The following is a 19,253-nucleotide window of genomic DNA, read 5'->3' on the forward strand; positions in this document are numbered from 1 at the left end:
GCAGCTGGGCAGATTTGGGGGGACACTGGACTTCAGGTTCGGCATGGACAGCCTGCCCAACAATAGGGGTTTGTCTCTGACCTTGACCCTGGTTTATGCTTCTAGGGACAAAGTGATGGACAGACTCCACAGAGGGAAGCTGGGTTTTAACCTGGGTGGTTTCAGGTGGTGCTGGATGGACAGAGGAAACTGACGTAGGACCATTGTGGCGGGTGGTAGATGGTGGAGAGCTCGACGCATAATGGGTGGTGGGCTGTGTGGAGTTGCCCTGATGTTGCTTCTGCTGCTGCACAGAGAAATCTGCTCCTCCTGTGAAAGCACTCAATGGCAGAGTTGGAATTAACTCTGGTTTGACAGTTCCAGAACCATCTGAAGTCCAACCTCTGACAGAAGAAGGTGGGCTCTGGTTGGACACAGCCTGACTCTGCTGGGGTGGTAGACTGTTGACAGCGGGGGGTGCAGGAAGGTGCTGTGGCTGGTGATGAGATATGTTACTGCCCTCTGACCCAGGCTTGGACGAAGAAAACTGGTTCTCTCTGGACGGGGCCCAGGCCGGCTGTTGGCTGACGGGGTGACGCGCATGTGTGGGCGCGCTGTTGGGTGCTTTTCCTGGGCTGCTGGGGGGAGTGGAGCTGCCGTGCTGATATGAATGGGGTTCCTTATTGTCGTAATTGTTTCCGTAGCCAAACATTCTGCCTGTTGGTGATTCAGGCTGACTGGCTGAGTGATGTTTTTGGACGTCAAACGGCGCGTACTGACTCCCGCCCGTAGTGCCCGACACTGGAGCGGAGAGTAACGGGGGCTTCGCCGCCGCTTCAGCCGGCTGTCTGTAACTGTTGATGGGCGGCCGGTCTTTGGTGTAATATCCGCTACTGTTGTGACCCCCGTTCATTCTAATGGCCTGGTTGTTTTTTGCTATCTCCTCTTGCTGCTTCTGCATATGAATTTTTGTCATTTTAGAGGCAAAAACTCGCCGCGTCTCCTCAAAGTCAGGGTTATTTCCCGCATCCCTCCTCATGCGAAACAAACCATCCCGGGATGCCTCATACATATTCAGGTCCTCGATGAATTTACTCGCCTCCAGTCCTAAATCCTCGTATTTATCCATTCTGGAGTCCGCTTGTAACAATGGATCTAATTTTAAAAGCAATTATACAGAAAGGATAAAGTCCACGTAAATCACAACAGTCAGTAAAGTAACTTCCAGAGTGAGTTCCAGTCCGGTAGTTTTTAAATGAAAGGAACTTTTCCAACTGTTCCGTCACTTAAATGGTCCGGGTGAATAAAAAAAAAAGTTGAATATTCCTTCGTTAAAGTCTGCGCCGTCCAGATCTACTCCACCCGAACAAGCCTCCGTCTGTCTGGTTATAAATGTGAGCAGATTCCGGATCCGATAACCGGGGCGACCCCTCAAACTGCCCGCTGCTCCTCCTCCTCCACCGCCTCCTCCTCCTCCTCCTACTGCTACTCCCTGTGGAAAACCTTCATTCACAAGCCATGCAAACACACTCTCCGTCTCCTACTTCTTTTAAAAGTAGTTCAAACGGCATGTTAACCCTCAGGTACAGGCATTAAACAGAGAAAAAGTAGTCCGACATGAAGACCAGAACGCGGGGCAGTAGAAGAAGTGTCAGAGCCAGTGGACAGTACGTGGCCGCCGCCGGTGTTCCAACAGACGGGACTGAGAGCAGGGACAAGTTTGTTGTTAAAGGCGCAGCACTCAGAAATAAATCCGAGTGGAGTTAGGAACAGACGAGAGCATCAACATGAGCTTATTCATCCACAGTGGCGTTTAAAAAAACAGCTCGGTTTAAAATAGAGGAATCCGGAGGCAGATATTCATCCGCTCCAACAGAGGAAGAGTAGGCCCTTCATCCTGAGTCATGTTTAAAAATATCAAAACAAGTTGACTCACTTCTCCCCACCTGCTGTACTACCACAGTAAAGGGAACATCTCAGGTTAACGGACAGAACAAACAAATAAATAAATGTATTCCAGAACTTGGCATATGAGCTTGAGGAACTCCATACTGTACCTGTAATTACCAAACACTGGGTTGCAATCTAATTGTGGGCCAAGAAATTTTCTGAAAGGGCAAGAAGAAAAGAATGTTTCATCTTTTGCTGTTATGTTAGTGTTTTTCAACAGACAGTTTAGCTCCCATCGTCATTTTAATGGCTTAGGGCATGGATTACACACACTAGTATAATATTATTTTTAATTGTAAATGTCAAAACGTTTTATATTAAGTGTGAAAAAGCAGCTCCTGAAACATGTCTGAGTGAGGAATGAACATATTTTTAGGCTGAGCTCTTTCAATTTTTAAATGCTCAGAATACAATTGCAAATACTATGCAACATTAGCAGGGTGCTTGCACGTTGGTTAGTGTACATATGTCAAAACGGGGCTGTTTGCAAAACGTTGGGCAACATGGGCTTCACTGGACAAAACTAATATATCAAACTAAATCAATCAAACAAACAGTGAACGTACTAAAGTTTGATATTATGTTGCTTCACATCACCTTGTTCTACTCCTCCACACTATTTTAGGCCAGTGTTTTTCACTTTTAACATATCACATAAAGTAAAATATCACCATCTTTTCTAACACTCTTTAATTGAATAAAATCAAAGACACATTTTACTCTACTTCACTCCTGGTAATAGAAGACAGAAGGTCAAGTAAATAGGTGAAGGATAATTATGTTGTCATTTGTGTGGGAAACCACACAAAATCCTGCTCAAATGTTCACTGGTTGTTTTATGTCGCTCCAGTTTTGTCACTGAGGGGGGAGACTTTTAGAAGTGGCACCACCTCGTAAACATTCTATACAGTAGAACCAAGCCATGTAGAGCTTTATTATAACTGCAGTGTATGGGTGTGTCTGACTTGTGGTTTTTGGTTGAATGACATCACACATTCCCGCCGATGGAAAACATACACAAACCCTGACCCTCTCCACTGTATCCTGACCAGACTGTAGCGCTTCAGCTGAGGTAAAAAAATGAAAAATAACATCTAATCAATGGTCAAATAGACTGTAGCCACCAGTAAAAAAAAAACACAAATGTAGTTTTATATGTGTCCAACAGGGGGCTTGTATTACACATGTTTTTTGTTGGTGTGAAAATATTAATCCGCGTGGTGTGTTAGTTCAGGTTGGGTGTTCCTCCAAACTGCTGACTTACAAACAGGAAGTTTCCCCAAAGCTGATTCTCCTTCTTATATTATTGCATTTTTAAAACTAATAAATCTGGTTATAAAATGAAAATATTTCCAGAAATCAGACGGCTGTGTTCAGAAATGGTTAACAGGTGTTCCTCCATACATTTGGTTAGAGTAACCAAAATAACTTAAGTTTAATGAGTTATTTTAGTCTTGTTGAGATTTGATTCAGAGCTGTGAACAACAAGGCAGGATTTCAACACTGTTGTTTGTATGTTTTGTAGTCAGTGTTTTGTAATTTGAGGTTACGTTAAATATGTGTCACCAATAACAAGTGAATGAAGCGGAGGAGTGGGGCGGAGATTTGGTCAACCAGTTCATAATCAAAAATGATGATGTTTTAAAATAATTACGTATAAATAGATATTCACTGTGGTAAAGGTCTGTTTTTTATTGGTTGTTGCAAAACCCAAGACAATGCAACTGTGAGAACAGTGCAACAACAATTAGCCAAATGGGAGTGTGTTGTGTAAAGTGTGTACTAATATTAAATATAGCTGTGGTGAGAAGAATGACAAAATCACGTGTGTCAGTGTTGGATACTGTTCGGTACGTTTCATCATTTTAACTCTCATTTAGCAACGTCTCCAGAGAAAGAAGAGGAATTTTCTCATAGTCCGATCACTGTGAGCGAGATACAGACTGTGGTCTGAAGAGTTACTGTAGTAAGTCACCATAGAATACTGTCACCTATTTAACCATTCTTGTCACTATGGAAACTGCAGAGCTGACAGAAAGTGTTGAATGATTGAGCTGTTGGCAACCAAATTAAAAAGAGAGAGAGAGAGAGAATATATATATATATATATAAATCTAACAGAAGCCTAGCTTATTGTTTAGGCCAGGTTAGGTTCAGGCTAGTGTCTACATGACATTTAGAAGCAGCAGTAGAAGTAAAAATGCAGGTGTGAAAAAGCTGCATAAACAACACACAAAGACAAAAATACCTAGTTTTAGAAATCTGACATGAAAATGAAAGTAACTGAAAACTGACAGCTGCAGTGAGAGAGAGAAAAAAAGGCAGAGACAAGGACGAGGAGGGTCAAGGACAGTATCACTTTGTTTTTGCTGTGAAAGCCTGCGGCCCAGATTAAACTCACTGAGTTGGACCAAGGGATGAGAAAAATCTGCAACGCTTCTCTTATTTTTGGTTTCTCTTCCTGTTTTTCTGTGAGATTTCCTGTCGACTGATGGTGTGAAGTAGAAGCTAAAAATACAGCTAAAGGTTACAGGGATCAGTGAACAACAACATTAAAATAATTAAAATAAATATTGTCATTATTTACCTGAAGCTAAGAAAACAATTATAAATATGCCTGAGATTTTCTCACACAAGTATTTTGTACAGAGCACGGAATTTTCAAACATTTCTGAATAGGCCAGCTGTTACAGTCTCTCACTTCACAAAACAAAATTTAATTTTACAAAACAGAAAAATATCAAGGTCTGAGCAGCGTTACATTTTCTTTTTTCAGGTTTTAAGCCTGCGCCAGATTTTTTTGCAATTTTTTGCAATTCAATTTTTTATTTAAATCTAATTTTTAAAGAAACTCAATCTTAGTCCCACATCAGAGCAAAGACAGAAGAAAAATATTTATTCCAGTCTGCATCATTTGCCCGACCCAATTCCCAGCCCTGGTAGAAACAAGGACTTCCACAAAGACCTCCGCCATAAAAATCTGTTGCAAACCCTGATTAACCTACTGCTGTGGAATAAGTTGAAAGTGTTTTTTTTCTTTTTACTTTGGCCTGAATTAGTCAAGCTTGAAAAGTGTTTATTCAGTAGAAGTTTTTTGGGTTTTTTTTCTTCATCTTCAAACTCAGTCCATTGCTATGCAGGAATGTTTGTGACTCTTCAATGTCGTTTTGTAATTCTGCAGTTTCACCGAGTTCATTCTATCTTCTGTAGCTCCACTTCACCTGTAGACTTTCTAATTACTGCACATCTTCACCTCCTGTATTTCTTTGTGAACATAAACAACCTTTTCTTTCACGTCTACAACAGCTTATTTTCATTCATGCGTAGGAGACTCAACCTGGAAAATAAGCTTTTAAACAAAAAACGAAAAAAGTTCAGATTGTATCAGTCTCTATACAAGACCATAGAATATTAGAACTTCCTCCAACATAAGCTGGACAACACCGTCACATCTCCCAGGGAGATCAAAAGGCTCATATTTCTGCTGGTTCATTCACACACAGATACCAGACAAAGTAGGAGACGACTTTTTACGATGCTTCTGAAACTTGAATAGAGTGAAGACAAAGACACTACAGGTCATGAAAGACAAGTGCCTGTAAGTATCACACACCACATAACCACAGAGATAAGCCTGAGGGGGGAGAGGGTGGTGGGCACACGTGGATGCATTTCACCGCTGAGGGCTCAGACAGCGTCACGTCGGCTGACTGATCTCACTGACACACAAGCACACAGCGCAGCAACAGTCGTCCACCAGGTGGTGGTTTGATTTGAGGAAAATCTCCCACTGATCTTTACACGGTCACATGGTCTCAGGAACTAATCAACGCTCCTTGTATGGAGCGCTAAGGCTAAAATGTGGTACTGATAAGGCAGATCACAAGTGTGTGACTCAGCTGGAATACAGAGCCGACCGGCACATAAGGCGGAGGTGTGAAGTCGCGGCTGGAGTGGTGAAAATGAAGAGGAATGTGAAGGGTGGCGGGAATCTGAAGAGGTGCTCCAACTGACGGAGATTAAAAAAAGAGAGAGGCAAAAAAAAAAATCTATTGGTAGTGACATTATACGTAAAAGTTAAATAAAAATGAAGAAACCAACTTTCCCCCAATTCTCTTTGTTTTTTAATAAAAACCTGAAAATATAAATAAATGTTTTAATGACATATTTACAGCTAAGATTTTACAGTTCATCTCTGAACCAGTAAAAACTCCAACTATCTACTAGAATCACTAGTTAAGGCCCAAGCGTCACTGATCAACGAGGAAGTTAATGAGGGCGGTCCTGGACGAGAGGATCACTCTCTTGATGCTGCGTTCTCTGAGAAGTTCCTGTCCAAGTGGGCTCTCCAGGACCAGCTTCTCCACCTTCTCTGGGTCTGTGGACTCCTGCAGCGACACCGTCACCTTCCCACAGACTTTATTGTTGATCTAGGGGGGAAATAAAAAACAGATGTGACGAAAACAGTGAAATTTCTGCTACTTATTATACTTCAGCTCCACTAATTTGGAAATGAACTCCAGTCACAAGGCAGTTTATGAGAAACTAAATCAAGTTCTCACTCACTTTTTAATATCATAAGACACTTCATTAGGTCGTTATCATAATTAAGGGTTTCTCTCAGGAAGCTCACGTTAAGGTTGCCTTTATTGGTTCCTGAAGGCTGAACTTCCTTCAATTCTTGCTCATTTATTTATTTATTTATTGCTAATTCATGCTCGAAAGGAAGAAAATGCATTGACACGACACATTAATTATAGAAAAGAAAAAAAAAAAACCAAACCACACTATTTCCTTTTCTACAGAGCAGGAAGATGACCAAGAAGTGCAACAGGGCAGGAAGAGGATATACAAAAAAAGAACAAACCTGGTCAAAATCACTTAATTATTAAATATGAAAAAATGTTTTACTTTACTTAAAATAAATGTAATTTAGAAATTTTGGAAATGACATCTAGCAGCAGGCGGCTGAAAAGAAATTTTGGAAATGACATCTAGCAGCTGGCGGCTGAAAATATGTGTATGTGTGTATGTGTGTGTGTGTCCTCGATTACTCGGCCCCAGTCTGGACAAACCCAAGCACATGATTACAGGAGAGGCAGAGTAAGTTTGCCTCCACATGGCAGAGGAAACCCACAACAGAGAACAAGGTCGGGATGAACTAAAAAGCACCGCGGCATCACCATGGACTGACGGCAGTTCAACCCCAATGTATTTTATGTGAAGGGAGAAGTGGCCACAAGAACGACATCATAACACAAACAGGATAAAAACCAATCAACTGAAAAAGGCAATGGAGTCATTTTTGTTTTTCACTTCACATTCACATGACAGGCGGTTTAAGCCGGTCGAGTAAATCACAGACGATACGACACAGCTGTGAAGCCAAAGGTCAATAATTACTCTGAATTCGATTTGTTTAAGCCGGTCGAGTAAATCACAGACAATACGACACAGCTGTGATGCCAAAGGTCAACAATTACTCTGAATTCAATTTTTTTTTTTAAATCACTCAAGATCACTCTGGTACTGATGTAGGCGTGAGCACAAACACACGTCATCAACTCACGGTGGAATACACAAAGAGAAAATTAAAATTAAAATTGTGTCCCCACAGAACAGCTCCATGGTCCCAAGCGAGGACCCGACCCCCTCTTTGGGGACCACTGATGTAAACTATGGTCTGATCCTTCAAAAGCATAAACTACTCACACAATCCTGAGGTTTTGTGCCTGCAGTGACACACATGTAAACATACTTGACGACTATACTGCACACAATTATTCATTTCCTGGAGACCCGCCCCAACTCTGACCCAAAACTTCTGCTTGATCCTTAAAAGGGATACAGTTTCAGTCCCCGCTTAAACACACCATCCCCAAACATCGTGATGTTAGTCTCAAATTTGTCCCCAATTGCAGCTTATGACACACGCACACACACAAGCGTGAGTGCACAATAATCACAGACTCTCCTGAAAATGACAGGCTTTGACTCCAATCATGGAACCGAGAGCGGAGAGTTTGAGTGAAAAAGCCAGTGGACAAGAGAACAAAGGTGTTGGTATATTAATAAAGCCTTTGAACGCGGGATATAAACAGCGCCAGTGACCACATTACAATTACATCCAAAGCTACGAAATGTTTGTACCAGTACAGACAGCTCCAGAAAGTCAGGAACCTCCAAGTACTCGGGGTCCACAGTGGGCCAGGACTGTTGCAGCACGTCTCCTCCACACTGGAGCACTGGGCTGAGGAGGTTTTCTACTCTGCAAAGACCTGAGGAGGAAACAGAGACACAGAAGGAGATCTGAGGAAGAGGAGCAAACAGTTGCTTTAAATCAGTGCTTTCCAACGTGGGAGGCGGGTCCCCTTTGGAAGGCACGCAGCTTAAGCAGGGGGGTCACCAAGAGTTGTATTGATGTCAATACACTGACTTTGATTTTAAGGGTTTATTTACATGTGCCACAGTGGAGAAACTGCACTGAGGGCCAATATATGTTTGGTAAGAATAACAGTGTTTTAATTGTGGTTCAGTGGCGTTGTACGAAGTCATGTACGAAAGGGCGGCGCAGCTGTAGAGGGTAGAGAACCACTGCTTTATTTCATCCTTCCCGTTGCTTTTTATAAATTTTATCTTACTTCACAACGTGACACATTCTTCCACAGAAAGGTCAAAACGCAGCCCCGCAATCCCAGCAACCCTTGCCCTAACCTCTCACAAAAACCCATAAGTGTGCATCCCACTGGAGACGCAAGGGAAGGATGTGAACTTCCTCCATCCTGTGCTGCGTGTGTGTAAAATTACAAACAAAAGAGTGAGAGTTTGGAGAAGTTCAATGTGACTGAGTGCAGCAGAGGTCACATGTCCCTCAACAGTACTTCCTGTTTATCAGGCAGGTTTAAACTGACATACGGGGTTCAACCCAAATGCACACAAACCACTTGGTAAAACACACACACATGGGAACGTGTGTGTGTGTGTGTGGTTGTGCTCCATAAACAGCAGATCTCCTCCCATATCCTCACTGTGTCACATTTTCCTCTACGACGATCAACTGGAAAGTAGGCATTAGTGCAGAGTTGGATCACACGTGTCACTGAAAATAAGTCCACACCACACCAGTGCAGAGACACAAGTTATATATAGTATAGTATAAACCAGTGGTTCCCAACCATTTTTTGGCTTGTGAGCCCATTTTGACATCATACATTTCTGGTGACCTCAGAGACATTTTTTTTTAGAATTACTTTTTGGATATGTTTGTTATACTGTTTTTAAATAATAGAATAATAAAAATGTTCAGTATTTTTGATCAATTAATAGAAATTTCAGGTGACCCCATTTGAATTCGAGATGACTCCACGTAAGGTCGTGACCCCAAGGTTAAAAATGGCAGTATGAAGCTAGGCAAGCACTAGCTAAGAATAAATTCAAATCTAGCTAACAGGACAATAAAAATGGCTTTACAGCCTAAAGTTAGCCCGCGCAAGGATACAAATACAAAGAGTAAAAAAAAAGGAGGCGCTGTCCAGAGCCTAACAGAAATAGCCAAAAATTTGCAAATACATAGCAGTAATGGTGATGGAAAAGACAAAATTTCCATTTTGCCAAAAAAGAAAAGTAGGAAAACTCAAACAGCTCCACATGTTGTTAAAATTGTCCAGACCTGCCCAAAGTTCTGAAGCCAGGTGAGGAGCCATGGGTGCGATCATCAACACTAGTGAGGCCAGCGCCTCCTCAAACTCCACACTGTGCTGTGCGACCCTGACTGATGCACTCTAACACACAGACACACGAGGGGAAAATGGAATTTAAGTCAATATGCAAAGTTTTTTGTTTTTCTTTATCATTTGAACAGCAGACAGACTCACACTGAGGGAGTTGGTCAGTCCCATCAGTCGAGAAATGGCCGTGTTAAAATGGAAATCCTCTGTGAGGTGTGACGTCACCTACACAAGAAAACAAAACAGGAAAAAAAACGTTGTTAATTTAAAAAAAAAAGAAGAAAACACTAGTAAATATTTCCAGATGTGGATGTTCATAATGGAGTCGGTTTAAAGCATGATTTGAAAACAAAGAGCTCCTCTCTGTTATCACCACTGTACAGTATGGAGCACACAACATGTCAGTCTTCTGCTGCTTAGCCTCATGGGTAGAAAAAGCCATTGGAGGGGGTCCTGAGGGGGGGGGGGGTCGATCACTGAGGCATTTCTGATGGACACATCAAAAGACAACCTTGGCTTTTGAGCTCATGGCAAACAGCCCCAGGTTTCTATAAAAACACCGGCTCGGGGGGGCAAGTGAGAGAGAGAGAGAAAGAGGAGAGAGAGAGAGAGAGAGAGAGAGAGAGAGAGGAGAGAGAGAATCAAAGCTGACCTCCAACAGAGGCTATTTATAAAGTGTAAAGGCAGTGTGGATTTAAGATCAATTCCCAGCATCCTCCTCTTCCACTCTTTACTGTGCAGATGTCAGGTGACGGTGGACGTAGAGCGCCGACTGGAACGCCTCGTGCTGACACACTGTGTGAATGATGTGCGAGTTTATCGATGAGCTTGTTGTCTGAAATTCTGCCTCTCAGCCAGCGCTGGCTCCGGCCATTTTGAGGCCATGAGTGAAACAGTTGACTGAGTTTCTTCCACCCTCTGAACTCACACTATATGAACAACTGGATGGTGATAAAAAGTTTGAAAAAAAACTCTCATTGGAGCAGAAATCTGATCTGCTGTCAAAGGTTGAAACCTTGAATGGAGTTTATTTAGGTGAAAATGTTTTTAATTAAATTGTATTTATTGAGGATTAAAGGTAGGGATGTCCGACAATATTGGCCAACTGATATTATCGGCAGATATTAGCATATTATGTAATATCTGTAACAATAGTTATCAGTTTTTCCTACTGAAAACCCGATAACACATCATTTGCTAAATGATGTGTGCCCTAAAACCAATTTGGGGACAAACAGCTGTATATTAAAGTGAAAGTCACAAGATGGCAGCATTGCAGCTCATTTAATTAATTTCATATACAGTGGTTTGTACAAATAAATAAATAAATATTTCCAGGCCTATATCGGTATCGGTTGACATCGGAATTGGGAGTTAAGTGATTGGACAATATCGTATATCAGATGTGGGCAAAAAGTTAATATCGGACATCCCTAGTTAAAGGTCGTTGTCGACCCCTGATATCAATTTCTTGGTTTGAAGTTGGTCTAAAGTCATCACCTCTTGAATAGCATAGTTCTTGTTCTGCCAGATCTTCCTGCTCTCTGCCAGCTCCTTCTTCTTCAGCAGGGATGGGTTGGGGGCTTCACCGATCTGCCGAGCTCCCCTGAGCTTGGTCACCAGCTGCCACACTCGAGACTGCCATCGCAGAACGCCAGGAATAGCATCCGCTAATGTGATCGATAAAATGCAAACAAAGAAGAGAATCTAAGAAATCTAAAAAAATCTGATTCATGAAACACAATTTTAAAATAAACCAAAATCTGCAACAGGAGCTCGACTCACTCTTGACATCCCAGAGAATGTCCTGATCAGGAGGCGCTGCGTAAAGTATGAAGAGACGAGCTGTGTCGATGCCGTACTGCTCCACCACCTCTCGGGGGTCCAGACCGTTGTGTTTGGACTTGCTCATCTTCTCCCACGTCACGTCAACACGACCGCCGCTCAGTGCTACAGGCTCTCTCCCTTTAGGCATCAGAGTCAGCGCTCACAAGGAGCACATTTATATCATACATTTAGTTACACGTTTGGTTTATAAGCATATTTCAACAACTTCATGTAAGAGATTCCATGTCACAAACTCATTTTTTCTATAATAATATTAGGAAAGAAACTGGTAGGAAAGTACCTGTAAGGTCTACCTCCTCTCTCTTTAGGTACTGGCCACCTTCAGCCAGTCTGAAAGTCTGGCCCTTGATCAGACCCTGGACCAGCAGCTTTCGAAAAGGTTCCCTGAAACACATCAATAGTAATCAGAGATGCATAAACTGTCTGCATCAAGTTTTAGTAAATACACACATGGAGCTGGTCTCTACCTGTGAGTCACCAAATCCTGGTCCTGGCAGAAGTGACAGAAGAAACGGGCGTAGTACAAGTGCATGACGGCGTGCTCCTTTCCGCCGATGTACACATCCACAGGCATCCAGTCATCTGCTAGATGACGGTCAAAAGGTCTGAGGAAGAAAAACATTGAGATTCATGAAAAAACGGTACAATTTAAAGAGGAAATAACTGCTAATATTTTAAGGTTTTATTTCAAAAAAACACGTAGCAGCTTCCTTGGATGTTCACGTAAATGTCCTCTAGGGGGCAGACTGGCACTGACACCCACTGACAGAAAAGATTCTCAGCGCTCACTTGGAATGTAAAAAGAAAGTGGTACAGAGTATGTTATGTTCACATTTTAGTAGATAAAATAAAAATTCCCCTTCAATCATTCTGTCATTTTTTACAGTTCTGTAAAAATGTGAACAGTGAGCAGTGAGGTTAGTCCGCAGGGTTTCCTCCCGCAGTAATGACGCTCTTTGGGCCTCACTGTTATCTCAGTATGTCACCTTTCATACCAGTCATTACTCTCCTCCACACTTCTCTGCCTCGCGCTCTCTCTCTCTGCCTGATGGTGTCACCAAGATAATTGAACCGGCAAGAAAGATTTATGAAGTTCGAAGGCTGAAAATAATTTTTGCCGACTCGCTGGCATCATGTTCACACACGCGCAAGAACGCGCGCACGTGTTCCAGTTCCTTTCCCCACTTTCCAGCTACTTTTTTTTAACATATGTTGCTTGATGTTTTCATCTGTCCCAGGTCTCTGGAGGTCAAGCCAAATGCATAAATGGTCTGATAGCTTTTTCTGTTGTGCCATATCATTTGTGCCGCTAGGAAAAGTGACGGAGAGAGCGGCTCCCTCCTGCTTTTAAAGCAGCTTTACAGCCAGGTCAGGGCACTGGGAAATTAATCTATTTTGTTAAGCTCTGGGTGTCGCCACTGACCCAGCAGGTGAAAACCATGGCTTTATAATCTCCGTTGGCAGGGAATGAAACCTTCAGTCGTGTGTGAGCACGTGTGTGCACGTGTCAATGACACTTCACATACATTCACATTCTACCCTGCCAAAACACTGAACAGACAACCTTTACACTTCATTAATATTCATGGGAAATCATTGAAAACGCAAAATGATAAAACATTTCTGTGACCTAGATTAGGCCAAGATACCTGCTGCTTTTCTTCTTGGTGGAAAAGATTAGTGTGTGTTTTTTTTCAATGACTAACAGCCACTCTATCACAGAATCTGTAAAAGCATTCAAGAGCTGACCATAGCGAACCTTATCTCTTCATTCTAACTATCTTTTATCATCAGGGGTTGGTTTGGTAAACCCAGATGCAAGAAAAGGCACAAGTGGACCTTCATCTTTCTACTAAATAAGTATTTTCATTTCCAGTGGACTCACCACCCGCAGGAAGGCTTGGGGGGTTGGTATGGTGCAATGTGATTTGGGTGGCGACTGCTGCCCCCGCGACCCGGTAACGGATAAGCGGATGAAAATGGATGGATGGATGAAGTATTTTCATCCCAAATTGATATGTTGTTGTATAAAGACTGCCTAAAGACGCCCCCCCAAAACAATTACATATATAAATACTAGTCCGATATTAACTTTTTGTCGACATCTGATATGCTACATTGTCCACACGCTTAATTTCCTATTCCAATATCAACTGATACTGATATAGGCCTGAAAATGTTTATTTATTTATCTGTACAAACCACTGTTTGAGTATAAGATTAATTAAATGAGCTGCAATGCTGCCATCTAGTGACTCACTGTAATGTACAGCAGTTTATCCCCCAAATAACAGTTTTTAGGGCACACATCATTTGGTGAAAAACAGGCACTGCATTATCTGGGTTTTCCTTATGGGAGGAAAACCCAATAACGATTCTTAAAGATATTACATAATATGCTAATGTCAGGCCGATAATATTGGTCGGCAAATATTATCGGACATCCCTAATAAATGTATATACACCAAACCAGGGTCCTGGGTGGGATGCAAATAAGCAAGCCTGTACCTTCTCATCTAATAATAATAATAGGGTTCGATACCAGACCAAAGACTGGAATATGATGCTGCTGTGATGCAAAATAAAAATTCAGGACTAGTGTTGCCCTTTCCTGCTGTAAGTGAGAACAGCAGCTGAGGCAAATGTCAGGCCTCCAGGCCTTGGCTTTTTGGAAATGTGTGCCATGCATAATATAGTTGCCTAAAGCTAAGGGTAAAAAACTTCCACTGAGCAATGATATTTTTGATAACTGCTCATGTGACTCATTGATTATCTTAGCTCTGATTAGTGAAATAATCAGGCTATGTAATTAGCCTAATGTTTCGTCTGGTAATCATTAGTTTCTACTTTTGAGAAGTAAAACTCAGACGTTCAAGCCCTACTTTCCTTTTCTATATCATTCCATTCATATACACTGTAAACTCAAACAAGCTGAAATCTGTCAGTGTGAGGGAAAAAGATGTGAAGAAACAAGTAAATAAAAGAGCATTTTGTCGCTTCACTGAGTCAGAGAAAAAAATAAAAATAATTGAAGCCTTGAGGAGAAAGAAGTTGTTTATACCTATGAGGGTTCTGAGGGTCTGTGTATCTGAGGTAATACCAGGCTGAGTCCACAAAGGTGTCCATGGTGTCGGTCTCCCTCCTCGCCGGGCCTTTACATCTGGCAAGAGACGGTGTGAGATACAGAGAGAGAGAGGGTCGGTACAGTAGACGAAAAAAATCAATATCATGCAGACTATTTAGAAAGTGAACAGACAAATACCTCTTGTTTGTGTGCTCAGAGAAACGGCACATTATGGGTTTTATCTGTATGTGTGTGCGTTTGAGAAAAGCTGGCTCCATCTGGCTGTGTAGGTCATGTCCCTGCAGAGAGGCTGAGCTGCAGCCTGACTGGCATCAGAGTTCTATATCTGCGCCCTGACTAACAGTCTGTGCTAACAGGGAATGAACTGGCAGATCCAACACATGATCGTGTGTTTGTGTTGGAAATACCACTTCGCTCTCTCCTTTCTGTCCAAGCCAAACAGCACTCTGGTACGTGAGGCGAATCTGTCCCCGTCACTTTCACAGAAGAGGCATTGATGTCGGTGGAGTCGCAGCAAAAAAAGTCTTTGGAAAGTTGTTTGTTGGTTTCTGATTCGAAGCACTTACTGGAGCGACAAAAGTGTTTCATTACTTACTTTAATAATGAGTCTCAACAGAGTTGAATTCTGTGTCACAGACAGATAAACAGAGAGGCAGCGCTGAGCTGTACTGGAGTGTGAGCAGCAGAGCGGCGGCTGTGACTGTGGACCTTATGGGAAGTCTTTGTTTTTGTCTTTTTTTTTTTTGACTCACACAAACATTAGCGTCACATACATATGACTATACACACAGATGTACGTATATTGCGATATCGCCGTCCACCACCTCATATACCGGTCTATAATAAGGCTGTGATGATGAGGTAGGAGCTGAAGGTTGCCTAGCAACAGGTCTAAGGCGTAGCAAGGTTAATATTTGGAAGTCAGGTGTTATTTTCAAATAATGAAAAGCCAACAATAAAATCGAGCCACCTCCAACACACCACAAAAAAATTAAAATGTCATCAAAAACTGACAGAAAATTATGATAGTTTGTTTAATGTCATCAAAAACTGACAGAAAATTAAGATAGTTTGTTTTTTTTACAAAAGCTTGAACTATTATGAATTCTATTACAGCAGAGATTGCGTTCAGTACAGATTACACATAATCGGATCGTGGGAGACTCTACATTGAGCCAGAAAAAAAAGAGAAAAGAATATGACTTACTATATTTCTCCTCAAAAAATATTGTATTTTGGAAAACCCGATTCTCACCCAATTAGATTTACTCTCTTTTTCCTTCCGATAAAATTCAATTAGATTTACTCTCTTTTTCCTTCCAATAAAATTAATCTGTTCAAAAAAGATATTAGAGCTCGTAAAAAATCTCTATTTGAGAACAATGAGCTGGTGATCAAATGGAAGCTCTGAGGAGGAACGTACTGGAGCACTTTACTGGTTAATTCCTCATATTTCCCTGTTTTTTTGCACACCGTGTTGATTGGTAACACTTACCAAACAGCTGGACCGACCTGGTGTCTTTTCAATCATTTTACCTGAGACTAAAAACAAAGCAGTGTGTGGACAATTAAAGGGACGGTGCTTGGTTTGAAAGCGCAAAGGTCCTTGAACAGATAAGGCAGAGGAAATGATTGTCCACTTCACACAACTACCCCATCTGCTGTGTGTGTGTGTATGTGTGTGTGTCAGCTAGACATCCGTGTGTGTGTCTATATTCCATTAACAAGGTGGCCTCTCGCTTTACCTGCAAATTTATGTAATCACACACACTTGCTTGCACAAATTCCCGGCCAGCTTAAGACATGTCCGGGTTCAGTTTGCAGGCCAATTTAGCGAGATGTGCAGGGTCACAGAGGGGGCGAGTGCACGGGGAATGATTTCCTACAAGGACAGATAAAAAGTCCATTTCTGTCACACAAGTCTCATCACTTCACACGTCCGTGTGCCACTCACTGTTTAATTGAAGATGGTCGCTGGAAGAAAACTAATTTCTTCAGATGGGAGATGGAAGAAGGAGAATAACTGCATCTTTTTGATTATGTCCATCAATCGCGGCTGATGGGTAGAATTACGCTAGCTTTATGGGAAAGGGTTAGGCCAAAATCCCATCTGACTGGTTTATTCGTACCATAAAACAGTGAGGGGAGTATCATGTTAATTATTGCAGTATCACGAGAGTGATTAGTCTAAATCACAGTGAAACTCCCTTGTCAGCAAGAAATGTTGGTTGACAATCGATGCTGCACGTTTTCACTGACACGACTCTGGTGGAAAGCACATGTAATTACGCCTGCACAGAAAGGATAAACGTGTGTGCGCACAGGCACAAATGCAATGCTCGAACCAAAGCTGGATTATGCAACTTTCATCACAGACCTTACATAACCCCGTCAGGACAACAGTATTCATCACAAAATTCACAGGTCCACACTCACTGCTCTGTTTTCTCACATCCTGGCTAACAGCTGCTGCTTTCATGCCTGAGCTGGAACCACAGGAAGTAACACAGCAAAGAAGGTTTTTCACGTAATTCAGCCATCACACAAAACACGGACTCATCATCTACAGAGTCCTGTTCCTCCACTTTTACTTCAACCTTCTCTCAACGAAACCCAGCTGAGAGGGTCCTCTGCTCTGCCCAGATTGAAGCACATATGGAAGTGGCAGTGACTCAGTGCCTGGCTCAAGGGCTTCTCCAGCCAGCGACTTGATTTACATAGTGTTAAAAATCCAATAATTAAAGTGATGCCACCAGATTCGTTAGTATGAGAATTTATTTTTCAATTAATTAAATGTGTTGATTGTATTTGACAAAAAACATCACTTTGTCATGACCAACCCACTTAAAGAAATGCCAGTGACACCTTCATCGCCCTGGAAATAAGTTGTAGTTTTTACATTGGAAAGAAAATGATTTGCAAATTACACTTTTACATGGTTGTTGTTGCTGAAATGCTGATCCACTGATTTGGCACCAATCATAAGTCTGTCGTTAAAAAAGTTGTCACTGCCTGAAGAGAAAAGAAATCTTCTGCCCAGTCACTGAGCCCCATCTATTGTCAATCAATATTAGAGTTTTCATATCAGCTTTCATCAGCAAATATACAATGAACCTCATGACAAACTATTTTTTGGGCATTAACATCAGAGTTATTTTCTTGGAAATTTAGAAACACTTTGGAAGATTTAAAGTGACATCTAATGTCCCGTGAAGTTAAAGAAAGGGTATTGACGTGATTGGTTAGAAGAGGAGCTAATGCGTTTTACTGATATTGTTGTTTATCACAATGGGTGTATATACAGTTTCACAAGTTAATGTCTCCTCTGTGTATTATTAACTTACAGTTTAGAGATGACTTTAAAACGTGATCTCCAACTTAAAGGAAGAAACAGTGCTGTATTTTTATTCGTGGTTAATGAGGCTGGGAAGCACCTTGCTGCTTCTCTCACACACACGCACACACATATTTATATGGATATGGATGAGCACTTCACATAGACATAATGCATAACCATTACAAATATATGAGTAATCATATCCCTAACCCTGTTCAAGTTTAATCCAAAACTAAAACTTGAAGCTCAAAAAAACAAAGAACTCACTCTCTGGGGCCATGACATGTTTCCTAAAATGTGTCCCCGCAAGCATAGCTAGACCAGCATTACACACTTTCTTAGAAAAAAAAAGTTGAATGAATTTTCCTGGTGCCATTACCACTGCACTGTGTTTAGTATTAAGACTGGAATCGTTACTGGTATCAATTTTAATCATCACTGTCTTCGCTCGGCGTTCACTCTTGGAGGAGCAGCCTTCATTTGAATAAAAAGAAGGAAGTCTGCACCAGCAACATGAGTGAGAAATGATGGACAGTTGTGATTAAAGAGAGAAATGCACAGACTGGTTATTAGTCACTTCTGCTGTGACTCTGCACTGACAGAGCAGACATGAGAGGCTTCTGTTGGAAAATATACAATATCATGTAGACGCACCAGAAATGCTTATCTGCTGAAACAATTATCAAACATACTGTAAAAAAACTATTTATAATAGTGATATTATAGGTAATAATTTGCACTTCATATTGTACAGCATAGATTTGAACCAACAACTGAAAAGGTTTTGAGTTCTCTCACCTCGGACATCTACAGCTGACCCAGTCATGAGCGGCCTCCAGTGGTGACGCTCCCCTTCCCGTCAGAGACGGCACCTTCGGTAGAGTCACTGGTAAATCTTCCTCTGGGACGGACACAGGACCGCAAGACCCACAATGCACTATGGGGATGGGTGTGCCCCAGTACCGCTGTCTGGATATCAACCAGTCCCTGAGCTTGGAGCTGGTGAGGTGTCCGCCAACCTTCTGCTCCTGGGCCTTCTGGGTAATTAGGTGAAATGCTTTCTCTCTGCTGAGACCTGAGAACTACACAGAGCACGAAACAGTCACCGAGGAGAAAATATGACATTAGAAAACAATATGATGGAGGCAGTGCTTAGTTATTTACAAAGTCACCACTTTTATTTGATCCCTGAATTCCCTGAGTCAAACAAAGTTCAGAATTCCAGTAGGAAACCTTAACCTTTTCCTGATAAATTAAGGCCTAAATGGAAAAAGAAAAATATGAAATTATATATATATATACGTATATATATACATTTATGTATATA

The 19,253-nt window shown here is 41.7% G+C and overlaps 2 protein-coding genes across 3 annotated transcripts in view; both read right to left on the bottom strand.

Moving 5' to 3' along the window:
* The window catches only part of limd1a (LIM domains containing 1a), a 20,661-nt gene extending 18,640 nt beyond the window's left edge, over positions 1-2,021 (bottom strand). The window contains exon 1 of the mRNA XM_008323474.3: positions 3-2,021. Within this exon, the coding sequence (XP_008321696.1) occupies positions 3-1,108 (1,106 nt within the window). The 5' untranslated portion in view covers positions 1,109-2,021. The remainder of the gene's footprint in view (positions 1-2) is intronic.
* A 2,712-nt stretch (positions 2,022-4,733) lies between these two features.
* lars2 (leucyl-tRNA synthetase 2, mitochondrial) overlaps positions 4,734-19,253 on the bottom strand; it is a 28,517-nt gene continuing 13,997 nt past the window's right edge. For both annotated transcript variants that reach the window (XM_017037581.2, XM_008323473.3), the window contains exons 12-21: positions 18,725-19,008; positions 14,566-14,664; positions 11,972-12,109; positions 11,785-11,888; positions 11,442-11,621; positions 11,157-11,326; positions 9,804-9,881; positions 9,599-9,710; positions 8,080-8,207; positions 4,734-6,359 (exon numbers count right to left, since the gene is read on the bottom strand). In XM_017037581.2, coding sequence (XP_016893070.1) covers positions 6,180-6,359; positions 8,080-8,207; positions 9,599-9,710; positions 9,804-9,881; positions 11,157-11,326; positions 11,442-11,621; positions 11,785-11,888; positions 11,972-12,109; positions 14,566-14,664; positions 18,725-19,008 — 1,473 coding nt within the window. In that variant the 3' untranslated portion in view covers positions 4,734-6,179. The remainder of the gene's footprint in view (positions 6,360-8,079; positions 8,208-9,598; positions 9,711-9,803; positions 9,882-11,156; positions 11,327-11,441; positions 11,622-11,784; positions 11,889-11,971; positions 12,110-14,565; positions 14,665-18,724; positions 19,009-19,253) is intronic.

Source organism: Cynoglossus semilaevis, chromosome 13 (genome assembly GCF_000523025.1).
Source record: "Cynoglossus semilaevis isolate Cse_v1.0 chromosome 13, Cse_v1.0, whole genome shotgun sequence".
Taxonomy (NCBI): Eukaryota; Metazoa; Chordata; class Actinopteri; order Pleuronectiformes; family Cynoglossidae; genus Cynoglossus; species Cynoglossus semilaevis.